This window comes from Delphinus delphis, chromosome 1 (assembly GCF_949987515.2).
Source record: "Delphinus delphis chromosome 1, mDelDel1.2, whole genome shotgun sequence".
In the NCBI taxonomy this organism is placed as follows: Eukaryota; Metazoa; Chordata; class Mammalia; order Artiodactyla; family Delphinidae; genus Delphinus; species Delphinus delphis.
The window spans coordinates 129063098-129078628 of NC_082683.1; the positions used below are offsets into that span (position 1 = coordinate 129063098).

The 15531-nt window shown below is 42.6% G+C and overlaps 1 protein-coding gene across 1 annotated transcript; it reads left to right on the forward strand.

Annotated features, from left to right (window-relative positions):
- The first annotated feature begins 254 nt into the window (after positions 1-254).
- PRDX6 (peroxiredoxin 6) lies at positions 255-14471 on the forward strand. The gene is made up of 5 exons (XM_060034107.1): positions 255-430; positions 4268-4424; positions 7761-7907; positions 8667-8813; positions 10155-14471. The coding sequence occupies exons 1-5, from the start codon at positions 336-338 to the stop codon at positions 10281-10283; spliced, it is 675 nt and encodes a 224-aa protein (XP_059890090.1). The 5' UTR covers positions 255-335; the 3' UTR covers positions 10284-14471.
- The last annotated feature ends 1060 nt before the right edge of the window (positions 14472-15531 follow it).

Below are 15531 nucleotides of genomic sequence, written 5' to 3' on the forward strand. Positions count from 1 at the left end.
GGCTCCCGGCAGGGCAGAGGCCTGGCGAGGTGCCGGACCCGGCACAGGGCTGTCCTCCCCTAGCCCAGTCCCAGACTCCCGCCGGTTCCGGACTCTCGCTCCCGCCCACGCCAGCCGCGGCCCCGCCCACGGCCTGGCCCCGCCCCTTGTCCCGCCCATCGCTCCCGCCGCGACTCCATCTATCTAGGCTTTCCTTTGGTCCCGCCCACCCCCGCCCCTCCCGTCCCGCCCCTGGAAGCCCCATTTATTCCGCCTCCCAGCACACACGCCGGAACCAGCCAGCTGGTGGTTGTCGCCGTTGCGCCTAGTCCTCCTTCCGTGTCATCGCTGTCGCCATGCCCGGAGGGCTCCTTCTCGGGGACAAGGCTCCCAACTTCGAGGCCAATACTACCATCGGCCGCATCCGTTTCCACGACTATCTGGGAGACTCGTAAGTGGCCACCTCTTCACCCTACCCTGACCTCGGGTTACGCCCGGACTCAGGGGTGCCTTCCCTTGTTTCTCCCTTCCGTCCTCCTCACCGCTCAGCCCCCTGCTCGCCGCCCGCCTCCTCCCTGCACCAGTTCCTGCACGTGCCTCTCGTTGTGTGGCTTCTGCCCCGCGGCGGCCGAGCGCTGCTGGCTGGCCCCGACCCTCCGGCCCGCCCTCCGCCGGCCATTGGATCCTCTCTCGCCTTCCGTCCCCCGCGTGGCTGGGCCGGCTCCGGAGTGAGGAAGGGGGAGGGGAACAAAATTGGGACCGCGGAGGTCCCGGGTTCGGGAGGCCGGTGCGGAGGAGAGCTCGTCTGTTTGCCTCTGTTTGGTAAACTGTGCAAGTAGTATGGTCCAGCCGAAGGCCGGAGGGGGCAGGGGCCGGGCAGCATCGGCGGTCAGTTCCCCGGTACTCGTGCCCAGGGTCGCACCTCCTCCCTCCCTCCGTTCTGGAATTTGCTCCCTGGGGAAGGTTGGTGTCCAAAGCCAGAGTCAGAGGACACTGCTACTGGCTGAAGGTTCAGGAAGGGCCCAGCGTGTTATGTGAGGGTTCTACTTGCTGCAGTGGTATTTGCAGTCTTCTCAGCACAAAAAATTTGAAACCACCAGGTGCCAGATAGTGGCTGAAAGACTTTTTGCCCAGAACCTCCCCCAGCTGCTAGAATGTGATTTGATAACAGCTTTGGGAGGAACCCAGAACACTCTGTATGTGTGTGTGTGTCCTTCATTCCAGAACTTGCAACACCTTGAGGGAAGGGCTTTCTGAGGTTGTTCAGTTGCAGTGGGCATGGATAGCCAAGCACCTGGACACCCGTACCTTCCCCTTTGAGACCCTTTGGTTTCACTGCAGAGTGCCTCTCACTGCCCCTTCCCCCTTCTGCCTTGCTTCCAGCCTCAGGTAGACTTGCCAAATTGGTGACCCATGATCTAGCCTGGCAATCATACCTTTATGCCTAGGAGTATATTGGCGTTACTGTGGTTGTACAGCTCCTGAATCAGCAAACTTTAAGTTGATTAGATTTAATGTGAAACATCCCAGATGTGTCTAGTTACATTATAGTTCTGGAGTTCCAGTGGCCCCACTACACTGTGGTCTAAGGTGTTAGAATTCCTTCTTGCTTTGTATCCCTTTTATATACAGTGTCCAGGTACATATATTACAGACAGAGGGTGCAGTTTATGAGATTAATCAAGGATTGGACAGGCCTGTGCAGAGCACCTGGAAGAGATTCTTATACCTTAGGCCTAACCAACCCCTTACCGCCCCTTAAATCCATTTGCCAGCTACTGATTAAGGGAAGAGCTAAGTTTTTTGCAAGAGAGGACTAGGCTAGAGAAAGGATGAGAAATGAACATTCAGGCAGTAAAGGCAGGGAAAGAATTCAGAAATACAGACTATGCCCAGTCTCATACTCAGAATTTAGGTATTAGTATTTCTCCAAAACTCGGTGGGATTTTTAGATAATGTTCCTTCCCATTCCTGCCTACAGCCCTCACCCTCATAAAACAAAATTTTCCCAGAACTCTTAGGTTGCAAATAAATATTAATATAAAGCATATTTACTGTAGCAATAGTTATAAATGATGTCACTATTTAAGCTAACCCTATTTGTTTGGGACTTTTTTGTTGTCATTTATTGTCCTCGATCTATCTTAATTTGACTAAAAGTGGTACCTTCTCAGGGAGCCAAGTAGGAAGATGAGAAAACTATCTCCATAGTTTTGTATAAACAAAAATATACAAGTCTGCCTTGGGTCAGGCATGGGATAGTACTATTTCCTGCCCTACCCCGAAAATAAGTTTGAGCCCTTTATATCATTGTAATACATGGATTTTTGCCTAATATAATTTTTCCAAACTCCATTCTTAATGTGATTTCAATTCATACTATCAAATTTTGATCCAGGTGTGTTCTGGAGAAAATTAAAATAATTTCAAACGTTACAGGTTCTACCCTGCCCCTGACAACTGGAAACAACTAAGGGGTTTGGGTGCTGCATTTAGTGAGTTTATTGAGCCCAGTCACTGTTTCTGTATGTGTGGGGTATAAGCAGCTTCTTCACAGTACATCTTCACCAAACAAAACATGGGTTTTCCCTGGGTTTTCTGGGGCTTAGTGAGTGGGGACCCCTCCCTTAAATGAAGAAACCTTTTGTCTTTTGAAAATGAGGAAAAAGGAAAGGGGATAATGTAATTGTATTCCTCTGAAGAGCAGCAGTAGGGAGACTTAGAGGAGAGGCAGGCCACAGTAAGACATTCCCAGAGTTTATCCTGTTCCTAGCCATGTGGCAAACTAGAGTTTTGGCTTCTGGGAGAGGGGAGGATGTGAAGTGGCCTCAAACGAGTTCCTTAACATGATTCAGCAATACAGTCTCCTGATTCACAATGGAAAGAGAATGCCTGATTTTTCTGATTAATCACCTCTTTAACAATACAGGAAGAAGTGCCCTGCTCATTTTTTCTCAAGTTCTGGAGACTTTCCTTAAGTCTCATCTGACCCTTAAACAGATCCTTTACCACAGACTCTAAGGCCTACATTTTACTCATAGCTAGCTTATTTCAAAACATACTTAATGTCTTATTGCCCTTTATCAAAAGTAAACATACCACACCCCTCCACAATCTTAAAAATATTACCCCTCTCTTCCCAGTCTTGCCATAGGGCCATCCATCCTTTTTGTAAGAAGGTCTTTTCCTTTCCTGAAACCTTGGGAGTTGAGTGGCAAATGTAGCCGGGAATTACGTACCTTGTCTCTGCTTTCTTCTTTGTGCTTCAGAAAACTTGGCAATCTTTAGGGAAGTCAGCTTGGCTTCTAGGCTAGAGTTAGTCATCTACTAGTTTAGGATCCTGCTTTAATGTTGTTAAGTCAACAGGAGTGTGGAAACTGTGTGTTAGGTTTTCCTTTTCAGTCGAAAGAGTAGTTTCTGTTGCCCAGGAGAAGGAAACAGTACTCCAAAGTTCTTGGTGACTTTTAGCTTGAAATGTGCTTAAAACTTACACGAATTTAACCTTAGGCAATGATGATTTAGATATTAGTATTTCCCTAAGAATCTGTAGTTGTAGAAATCGACATTGGAGACTATCATTTTCTACCCACTTGGTCTAACGCAAAAAGAATAATAAACTGCAAATGAAGAGATAGGTAAAACTCTTAAAATGCTGTTGTTTGGTCAGGGTACAAATATTGGGTGTCCTATTTAGCAGGTTAGATCAGTAAACTAGTTTTACAGAAGTTTTTATATCTGTTCACTTCAAAGAACCAAGTGTCAGCTTTAATTTTACATATAAATAGAGGATAGAAGCCTATTTATTTCAGATTACATAATCTGTTTATTATTGTAGTCAGGCATTGGTCTAGATTCAGGGCATATTGGAACATCCATTACTGGAGGTGAATGTCAGCATATCTGTGCTTAGAAAAAAATGTAGAAAGAGTAAAAAGAAAAAAAAATTATTTCAATAAGTACTTGGTTTGAGTAGCACAGATTTTATTAGCTGAAAAGGACTCAGGGTGGCTCTAGAGTTATTAAAGGAGGCAGCATCCTTACAGTCTTTTTAAATATTTATCATGTTGAATTTCATATCTTTGATTGAATTGGGCTTTAAACATAGGCTTTTCTGGAGATAAGAAGATCAAAAAGCATTCCTCAACAGAAAAGTTTAAAAGTGATTGTCTTCATAAGCACTCATTTGAAAAAGAAAGTCATTTTTGATCTAGGATTTGTGATTTTTCATTGTACGTGATGCTGGTGATAATCTATTCATTCAACTGTGACCTTCTTTTCCTTCATTCAGATGGGGCATTCTCTTCTCCCACCCTCGGGACTTTACCCCAGTGTGTACCACGGAGCTTGGCAGAGCAGCAAAGCTGGCACCAGAATTTGCCAAGAGGAACGTTAAGATGATTGCCCTTTCAATAGACAGTGTTGAAGACCATCTTGCCTGGAGCAAGGTACAGTGCCCGTTGGCATATGCTTTGAGGTTACAGATTAAGCTATAAATTTTATAGAGTAGCTTGGTTTTTTGAGGTGAAGGTACAAGTAAGGCTCAGATTCAGCCTTCACTGATTATTTGAAAGTCTGACTTGGACTGCACAGTGACCTCCACCTTGCTAAATCCAGTGGTCAGTTCTCAGCCCCCTTCTTTCTTGGCTTCCAGGACACCACTTCTCTAGCTGTTCCTGCTCATGTGCGGCATGAGCTTCCTCATCTCCCGGCTCCTAATACTGAATATATGCTGGAGTTGCCCTGGACTCACTTCTTGGACGTCTTCTCTTTTTATCTACATTCTTCACCTTGGTAAACTCATCCACCCACATCTCTATGCTATGATTCCCAAATTTCCATCTCTAGGCCAGACTCTGCTGGCTTCCAGATTGGTGAAACCACCGCCTACAGCATCTCCCCTGGGATGTCCTATCACCTCAAATCCAGCATGTCTAAAACGGGGCTCCTGTTCTTAATCCCGGTGGTCTTACTCATCTCAGCTAATGGCATCTGTATTTTTGTAGTTGCTCAGGCCAAAAATCCAGGAGTCATCCTTAATTCCTCTGGTGTTTTCACTTCACATGTCTGATTCATCAGCTAACTTGCCTGCTCTACCTTCAAAATATATCCAGAATCCTGTTTGGAAGACTCTTTCCCCAGGGATCTTTGTGGCTTGCCCTCACGCCTTTCAAGTCTCAATTCAAATGATACCCATTAAGGCCACCCTTGCCCTCCTTATCTAAAATTATAACTCCCTTCTGTACTCCCCATCCTCCCCTGATTTGTCTCCTTAGCACTTGTCACCGTCTAAAATACTCTGCACATTGCTGATTTCGTTTGTTTGTTTCTCCCCACCAGAGTGGAGGCTCAGCAGGGCAGACTCCTGTTTCCTGCACTGCTGGAACAGTGCTCAGTACTCAGGACCTCCTAGGCAGGCAGGCAGTCTGTATTTGTCAAATGAATGAACTGAAGGACCTGTGTACTCCCAACAAAAGGATTTACTTGGATAATAAATGTGGTGGTCTAGATTTAACTTGAGAACATTTTAATGACTTTGCTACAGTGTCTACTAAATAATGATAGGGAACTTTCAAAGGATGCTTACTGTGCACTAGGCACTATGTCGAGCACTTGACATGCAACTGAATATACGATGTAGTACTGACTTGTGAGCTGGCCACCTGGGGCTGCATCCCATGCCACTTTATACCAGTTAATTCTAAGTGTCTGAGATTAGCAGAATCATGTATAGGAGAAAAGGGAAGGCATTTCTCTTTCTTGAGGTGGATTGTTTTCATTCCTTACACTTGGCTGTGAATGGTCATTGGCATTTCCACAGTATCTCACAGGCAGTTTCTCGTTAGTTTCTGGGAGCAGCCCTGTAGGGGAGGTACATGGTTCCTGCTCCCAGCTTTTCAGATGAGAGTACTTTTTTCACCCAGGCAGTTGGAAGGACACACTAAAGACTTCCCTGCAAGAAAATGGTGGCAGTGGGATTTGAACCCCAAACTAATACTCTCTTTGACACTAGATGATAGAGAGTAGGAATTTGCTTGATTTTAGTATAAAGCCAAAGCATATTGTTCTTTGCTTTTCATGGGTGTAATGTAGTGCCTATCATGCAAATGGCAGGGTTGAGAATTACTGCAGAGCAATCATTGCAAGTACAGGTGGCTGAAGGAAGAGTTTATAGCCAATTATATAATACCCTTCAAAGTATAGGAACACACCCAGGTTCATTTTCACTGGTGAGCTTGTGCCCTAGAATTTTCAAAACTGTGATTGCATTAAATAGGAAATAAGTCCCAACTTTCAGAAGCAGTGTCCAAACTTTGACACACAACTGGTTACGTAGGAAACCTCAAGGTGCCTCTAGTATGAAACCATATTGATTGTTATTTTAGCTGTGGCGACCTGATAGACCGCCAGTGACAGCAGAAGGGAGGTTAAGCTAATAAAATTAAGAAACATGTTAAAATTTGTTGTTATCCATTTCAAAGTTCATGAATGCCACTTTTATCCTATGGCATCTCTGTTGAGAAATCCACAAAGATTCATATCTGCTATGCCATCAACTCCTGTTTTACTTTCAAGGCTCCACATAATAAATTGACCTTATTCCAGCTTTAACGCCTCTTTTTCACTACTTCCTAAAACTCTACCCAGATAAATTCCTCTTTCGCCAGTCAACAGTTTATGCTCAGATTTGCCTACATGTTTCAGTAATATTGCTCCCCCTCCCTGGAATGCCTTCTTTTGCCCTGTGAAAATCTTATCCACCCTTCAAAGGCCCAGGTAAAAGTCATACGCCTTTCTTGAAGTCTCTCCTAACTCCAGCAGTCTCACAAATGGGGATGCTGGTGTACTTCAGCATTTGCCATTTACATATTACCGTCTTGCGTTTGTTGCTACTTCTTACGGAAATCATCCAACTAAATTAGAAGTTCCTTTAAAGGCAGGAACCGTGTCTTCCTCATCTGCATCCCACACGTACTTACCATAATGCTTAGCCCACCGTAAATGCAATGTCAACACCAGATCAAATAACGAAGCTAGATTTTTTTTTTTCCCCCAAAACTTCACAGAATAGAAAAATGGATGAAGTTTTTAACTAGGGGAGGAAGGGATAGAGAGTGGAAGCAAGTACATTATTGTCCTTTAGTTCAGACTTGGAATGCTTTGTTTTTATGTGGATTTCACCCTAGTGTAAATTCACCTCTGCCTTTTCACCCATTTTTACCTTTGACTTGTCCTTGAAGTGAATATTCAACTCTCCATTCTTGTGTTTGCTTTAAGTTTTGTGTTTTCTTTTCATGTCTTAATATCTTTGTTACAGTAGCTTAATGTCTGAGTCAGGGTGCTTTTGAGGCAGGGGCCAGATCTATAAAATTATCTTTGCATGTGCTTTAATTTCTGGATGTGAACTCATTGCTACTGATGGTTTTTATAGTATTTGGGTACGCATAGGTACCCTGGATTGAAGTCTAACTCTATATTATTCAACTTTTAAAGAGTTTAATGCTGCTTTCTCAGAGCAGTAAACGCATGCTGAATTTTAAGAGACTTGGGCATGAGAAGGCTCTAGGTTATAACCTAAGTACTACACCCTACCGTTATTCCTGTCAATGAGCAGTTGGGATGAGGAGTGTTCATTCATTAATTTTCTTATTAAAATAGCTTAGAGAAATTATGATGATTATGGTCCTCTCTTCCCTGTCTTACAAGACAATGACTGTTAACTGATTGAATTCAGAGGATATGCCTGGTTTAGTTTCCTCTTTTCTCTCTCCCCTGCATTTCAGGATATCAATGCTTACAATGGTGATGAGCCCACAGAAAAGTTACCTTTTCCCATCATTGATGATAAGAATCGGGACCTTGCCATCCAGCTGGGCATGCTGGACCCAGCAGAGAAGGACGAAAAGGGCATGCCCGTAACAGCTCGTGTGGTGAGTTGCATACATCCATTACATAGTCATTGTGACTGACCAGGCTACATATGTCCAAGTAAATGCTTGGACCAACTAAAGGAAATGGGGGACTATGTCCAATTAGGATACAAGTGTCCTGGTGGCACTCTCACTTCTTATCTAAATGCTGGTACAAAGTGAAATTTCTCAGCTAAACTTTTAAACTGCTTAATTCACAGCTTTTGAAAATACATAAAAATAGTTATTCTAGGATGTCACCTAAAATTGAGAAATCTTTTTCTGTAGTCCTCCTGACAGCCCACTCTTTAAGGCGGTGGGTCATAGCCTTCTTCGTAAGGCATCCCTGGTTTTGAATTCTTATTTGTTCTGTCCTTACCCACTAGGGAACAAACTTATTCCCACATCTGCAAAAATATACAACAATTTGAGGACCAGGATCAACTCCCATTAGTATTATTTTTATGATAATCTTCCGTAGTTAACATAGTACCTTCCTGAGGCCTTTCCTGGATTCAGTTCGCAAATCAGTGTTTCTTGCTGAGACAGCCAGAGCCAAATATAATTTCCTTCAAGTTTAGAAATATAACATGGAGAAGAAAATCATGTCTACTCCAGCCACCCGGTTTGTTTGGTGTATCTTTCTAGATATTTGCAGATTTCTGTTGTTGTTTTGTTATACCCTTGAACATTTTTAATGACTTAAGAGCCTTCTGAGAGGCTTTAGTATCAAAAACATTCAAAGAGTTCGTCCTGTTTATGTGTCTGTGTGCTTTGCAGGTATTTGTTTTTGGTCCTGATAAGAAGCTAAAACTGTCCATCCTCTACCCGGCTACCACTGGCAGGAACTTTGATGAGATTCTCCGAGTAATTATCTCTCTGCAGCTGACAGCAGAAAAGAGGGTTGCCACCCCAGTTGATTGGAAGGTAAAGATGTTAAAAGGGCAGATACCCAGCTTGCCTGGAAGGCCTGTGGGGCCAGTCTCTTGCCTGGAAGGCCTGTGGGGCCAGTGGCTACCTCCAGGGTCAGTGTTATGTGGGGCTCTTGTTTCTGGCATGCAAGTACACTGGGAGGGCTTTTCCTCCTGGCTGAGTTTAAGATTTGCTGAGAGGCCATTTTCAGGGTCTTTAACCCCTTTTATATAAACTCCCTGTATTTCTAACTTTTAGATTATTTGGACAAATTAATTGGTCAGAATCATTCCTTTTCCTAGTAAAAGGATTTTTTTAAAAAACCTTTAACTCTTCCCTGATGGCAAAATATTTATAGCAGAACCTAGACTGGCCACTTAAGTCGTGGATATAAACCTATGTGGTGTATTAATGTCTTGAAACATTTCATTTCTCTTAAGCTTCAGTCTTTTAAACCTATGTAGAATTCTCTGAAACCTGTTCATGAACTTTTAATCTCTAAGATTCCTGACATATGTAGGACATGGATAATACCACAAGACTGTCTTAACATTGCTACATTTTTTTAATATGCTAACCTGAACACCTGGTTTTGTTATTTTGTTTCTTCTGACAGGCAAACCATTTATATTCTGTTTCCATTCTTTGACCATATGTTTATTGAGCGCAGACAGTAGACACTGGGATGCAGCAATGAACAATCAGTGTAAAGTCCCTGCCCTCATAGAACTTAAATTCCAGTTGGTAGAGACAAACAATAAACAAGTTTATAGTATATTAGGTAACGATAAGTGCGACAGAGAGTAATCAAGGAGAGGTGGGGAGAAGGGGAGCACAGGTGGGAGGGTTGGTTTTATATTTGGCTGTCAAGAAAGGCCCTTCTCTGAAGGGACCTTTGGGAAGGACGTGAAAGAAGTCAGAGACCAAGTCACGCATATTTAGGAGGGAAGAGCACGGCAGGCTTGAAGGAACAGCTAAGAAGCTTTTCTAATAGTGAGCTTGGCATGTTCAAGGAATAGGAGAGCCACCGTGCTGGAAAAGCAGCAGCAGGGGGTGGGGGGAGAGGCCGGGGATGGGAGAGGAAGCCGGATTCAGTCACGCAGGGCAATGATAAGGACTTAGGTGGCAAGCCATTACTAGATTTAAAACAGGACTATTTCTTGTTAAGGTGGGGAAATACTTCCCTTCCCAAAGTGTCAAAGATCAACTTGCGAAAACAAAATTCCTCAGAGGGGATAGAGCAAAGGAGATTTGATTATTCTCATCAGCAACTGCAGCTACTTTTCTGAAGTTAATTATTGCCTTTAGCCTTCACTATAAGATTGAATTTCACCATTCACAATGTCTTTTCAATAGAATGGAGACAGCGTGATGGTCCTTCCAACCATCCCTGAAGAGGAAGCCAAAAAAATTTTCCCTAAAGGAGTCTTCACCAAAGAGCTCCCATCTGGCAAGAAATACCTCCGCTACACCCCCCAGCCATAGGCTGGCTCTCCACGGAGTTGGTGCTGGAGCTGCTCACTGAGCACCGTGAGCCAGAGGATGCCAGCTGCCCATCATGTTTTCCTGCAGCAGTACCATAAAAACATCCTGGTGTGATCACAGCCAAGGTCTTTAGGTTGCTATACTACTGGCTTATTAAATGAAAATGGCACTACAAATTCCTTGGGATTCTTTGCTCTGTGCCTTTAGCAGCATTCTCTTCTGTTCATATATCTTAACATTCTCTGCTGACTCTCTTTGAAATCTGAGGCTCATCCTGTTGGATCTCTGCAGGGTTTATGACCAACAAGGTGGTATCAGTTTATGGTTGAAAAAGCCTGCTTTGCTCCATCATAGAATGAGTTATCAGGTTTTTTCAGCTGTTCTAATCAAATCCTCTCTTCTGTTACCCATTTTGGGAAGGAATAGAACTTGGGGTTCAGCTTCCTCTGTACATATCTACATATGTAACCTAAGAACTGAGTAACCCAGATGTTCTTCAATATTTCACGTTTTGATCACAACTGGGGGCAAAACCTTTTCAATTCTGTAATTTTCCAGTAGATAACTGAAGGATGAGCAGGGGGAAGGAATCTTTAAGTATTTTGCTATCAAGAAAATTTTTCAATAAATTTCTATTGAAAGTGGGAAGCTACAGAAAAGGTTCCACTTGCCTGCCAGGGAGGTGTACGAGAGGCATGAGCAACACGACAGTGCCAGGTGCCTTTCAGAGTCTTTCTGGATGTCAGTTGGCTCTACGATGAAGTGCACATGAAAGGGCACACCTTGGGAAGAGGGGAGAGGGTGACTGAAAATGTTTTATTATAGATTTATTCTTGCAGTGGGGGAGGGGGACTATTTTCTGAATTTTACTTCTTAGTGATCAGCAAGTAAATCCTTTGTTAAAACGTGATCAGAAAATTCTGTTGTCACATTTTCAAGTACTAGTTCGGACTCATGTCCTGAGGGCAAATGTTTCCTTGCTAGATTTGACATGCTTTTCTCCAAAGACAGACACATAAAATTTCATATAATGAAAATGGAGGAGCGGCTGATGAAGATGTGATTCCAGGGACTTCCCTGGTGGTCCAGTGGTTAAGACTCCGCGCTTCCACTGCAGGGGGCACGGGTTTGATCCCGGGTCGGGGAACCAAGATCTCACGTGCTGCCCAGTGCGGCCAAAAATAAAGTAAAATAAAATGTGTTTCCTTTGCTTTGTAAAACAAAATAGAAAAGAAAATGTATTCCACCCCATCTCTTGGCCTACTTTGCTCCTTCATGTTACTTGCCTGGGTCCTGTGGAATTTGTGACCCCCACTACAAAGAACTCTCCTAACCTGATACCTTAAAGGGATTCCTAGATTTAAGAATATGAATCTTGAGGATAACGGGACATCTTTTGCTTTTCTGGAAAGAGCGCTAAGTATTCTGAACTCATAGTCTCTCAGACTTAGTATGCTGTGCTAAGTCCTAGGTTTAGAAGGAAGTGTCCCATACCTGGTATAGTCTCTTGCATGTAGCCCTCTATACTTTTACTGAGTATAATAATGTAAAAGCTGATCCCTGGTGCCATGTTTTAGAGAAGTCAGTAAGCTTTTAGTTTCCTTGATTTCTGCACATGTAAAATTTGGGTGACACTAAGAAGGTTGAGAAGGAAGGTGAAAATTCCAAGTTACGTATCCTGGTGAATGCTGGTCTGAAAGAGACTTAAAGGACTGGCATCTTGCTGTCATCTCTTATCCAAGTCACTATATGTTTTGGCCTTAAAGAACTAAGACTATCTGGTTCTCCTTAGCACATCTCTTCTGAACTAATCCCTGAATCCTCGCATTCTGTCACCTCCCTAACTGTGAGGTTCCGCACTGCTGTCTTCCCTTGGCTATTTGCCTTCTTCAGCCCTTGTCTCTCGGAGAGTCTCGCCTCAACTTTCTTTTATGGTGACAATTCAAAGTCTAAGTCTCCAACGTTAATTATTCAAACTTGAGTCTTATCTTTACTGATCGATGGAACATTGGCCATTGAATTTATAAATTCAAAATCAAATTATCAGTTCTTCCCCCAATAGATCTATTGCCCCTTTTATCACTCACTCAGGCACCCAAACTTTGGTGGGCTATATCTACTCGACCCACATAGGTGCTGCCACTGTGAAAACGCTGAAAAGCTCAAGGAAAAGGGAGGTCATGTACCCGCAAAATGATCTCTGGTTCTATCATGAAGCAGCCATGAAGCCATAAGACTGTGAAAGTATTCTTCTCCAAATATAAAATGTTACATAATGAATATACATTGCCATAGAATAGTATAGTATATTCTTAATATACTATGTGGCTTGGAGAGGAGAGTTCCCCTTTCCAGGATTGTTGCTCTGTTTTCATAGGGAGAACAGATTTAATAAATCCGAAGATTTATTAACTGTAAGTGAATTATACAGCCACTGTGGCTATGAGAGAAGCATAGGAATTTGAGAGGCAGTCCACCATGTGCCTTCTCAAGACAATCAGCAAATGTTCTGGCTAGAAGAGATGGTCATCTAAGATTAGCAAAGTGATCAACTTGAGGCTCCTGTGTGGTCTTGCCAGAAGTCTGACCTCCCCTCCAACCTCTACCCTAAGGGTAGGAATATGCATTAAGAAGCTCAGGAAAGGGTAAGGAGCCAGAATGGCTGTGTCTAAAGGGCCAAGTCAAGATGCCAATTGGATGCAGTGAACTGGCACAGTGATTTACTCCATTTGACCCCTCCACTTTGGGGCAATGCAAATTGAGGAAGTACAGCTTTGATTCAAGCTTAAAGGGTGCATTAACTAGTTAAGAGGTCATTGCCACCTTCTTCTCAGTGATTGGTTCAGAAATGGGCATTGAGACACAAATAGAAGACCAACAGAGCTTCTGCAAGAATTCTTTCTCACACGAGAGCTACTGGGAGGCATTTTTCTCTCTCACACTGAATATGGACAAGAAAACATTAAACTGCTGCTGGCAGCCATGTTACAGCCTGGGAGCAGGGATCCAGCCATAGAATGAGGCTGTAAAGGTCAACAGCCAAGTGGAGAGAAAGAAAAACATCTGATTCTTTATGATCTTCACTGAATCTGCCAACTGTGAACCTGTCCTACCTCTGGACTTCTATTACATGAAATAATAAATAACCTTAGTGTTTAAGCTTTTTTGAGTTGGGTTTTCTGGTACCTGAGGCCAAAAGCATCCTAACTGATATGCATGGAATGAAGTATCCTCTAGCTGTTTCAAATACATGGCAGTGTGCCTCCTAAGCAAGACTGTAGAGCAGACATCTGTTTTCTGCTACTTCTTTATCCCCTACCTTAGGCATCTCAAGCTTCAGTATGCATTAAATCACATGAGGAATGGGTTAAAATGTGCAGGCCAGGGGCCTACCCCCAGAGATGGATTCTACAGATGGCCAGAAGTTCTTCATCTGTAACAACCCTATACCAGGTATGGGCTTGTGATGCAGAGTACAGCAGACACTGCAGTTCACCCAATATCCATTTCCCCTTATTCTTTACGAAAAATACCCAGATTGTATTAATGGTGGCAAGTTGAGGTGCCAGTTAAAATTCATCTTAAGATGACAGATCAGTGTGGTCATGTGATAGTGCTGGCCTGGGATGGGGTCCCTTCCTGACTAAAAGGCAAAGCCTAATAAAGAGAAAGCACCTTGCCTCACTGAAAAGCAAATGGGATGCCCAAGTTACAGATGTCGTTTTGCCACCCTGAGGATAAAAGTCACAGGCCAAGGATGAAGGAGAAGGAGGCTACAAGGAGACTGGGTCTGTGATAACTTCCTTAAACAGCCAGGCAGTCCTGTGGGTCTGTAATGTGCAGCCACACCTGACATTTGTTGACACACAGGTGCTCCGCAGGCCACTCTGAGAAATACTGCCCTATTCTAGGTATCCAGAATGTTCGTAAAAGGCTTGACTTTTTCTCTTATGTTTCCTTCTATTCTTCTATTATGGTTTTCCCTGGAGTAGAGAATCATTACTATTTTTTTGTAACTCTTTATTTTATACTGGAGTAGATTCTTTTAAAATCTTGTTGAAATGAAAAGGAATAATAGATTCTAAGTAAACAATCAGATCATAAAATTCTATTTTATTTGACTTTTTAAAATAAAATGAAAAGTGATATCAAACAGTACTATGCAATGTAAGATTGTTAACTTCTCCTAAACTGTGCTTTCAATAACTAAAGTTATGGAACCTATTCCGTTTTTCAATATTTACTAAATTGGGGACGGGGGAAATAATTTTACTCTGAAAAACATTAGGGAGGCACTAATTGTAGCAATATCACAAATCAAAATTATAGGTCCTATGCTTTAGATAGTAGTATGTTAATTGTACAGTGCTTTTGATAACTCCTGCTCTATTATAACTTGCTCTCAGCTGGATGCAGGATTTCATTTGCTAGGCCATAAGCTTTAGGATATCTTATATTATCCTGAGGAATTGTGAACATCTTAAATATAATGCAACTACTTAGAATTAGAGCTTTTGCAGCAGTCCATCAATTGCTTGTAAAATAAATGCAGCAGTAAATTGTTTTAGCAACTTCTAAGTAAACTCCTTGCCAGACAATCTTTCAGCACTTGAGTCAGGATATTAGCTCGGTCTTTAACCTGACTCCAGGTATCACATAAGTGCCATTAACGTCCTTTTCTAAAATGGTATCCAGTTTCCAACTATAAAAGAAAGTCAAAAGTAAAATATTTGACTATGAGCATTTCAGAAAAAAACTTAAGTGCAATCAGAAAACTTACTGAAAAGTTTCCATTATCTGGAACACTCCCTTTAAAACATCTTACATATTAAGGACTTTGAGTAAGTACATGTGCAACTCTATACCATCAAACATCATCTTGTAAAGAGAGATACATTAATTCAATTAGAGTAGTGTATCAAAGGCGCACTTAAAGAGCAATGTTAGGAGAGTTGAATTCCAGTTAACTTTGTGACTGAGTGCAAGGGAAGCTGGAGACTTCTTTCCTAAATTGGAATGAGCATTTTTTTAATAATGGGGCCTGGAAAAGACAGTGGCAAGTGAGGAGCCAAATCACTAGACTCCCAGTGAGGTTCCCCATTTGTGAAATAGGGTCCCTTTAAGAAAGGAGAGGATGGCCGAGGAAGACCACCTAAAAAGATTTAAATTGCTTTGTTTAAAGGAACAAAGAACTGTCAGTTTGGTCAATGCCACTGTCCTTCCCCCAACAAACACTGCAAACCACCGT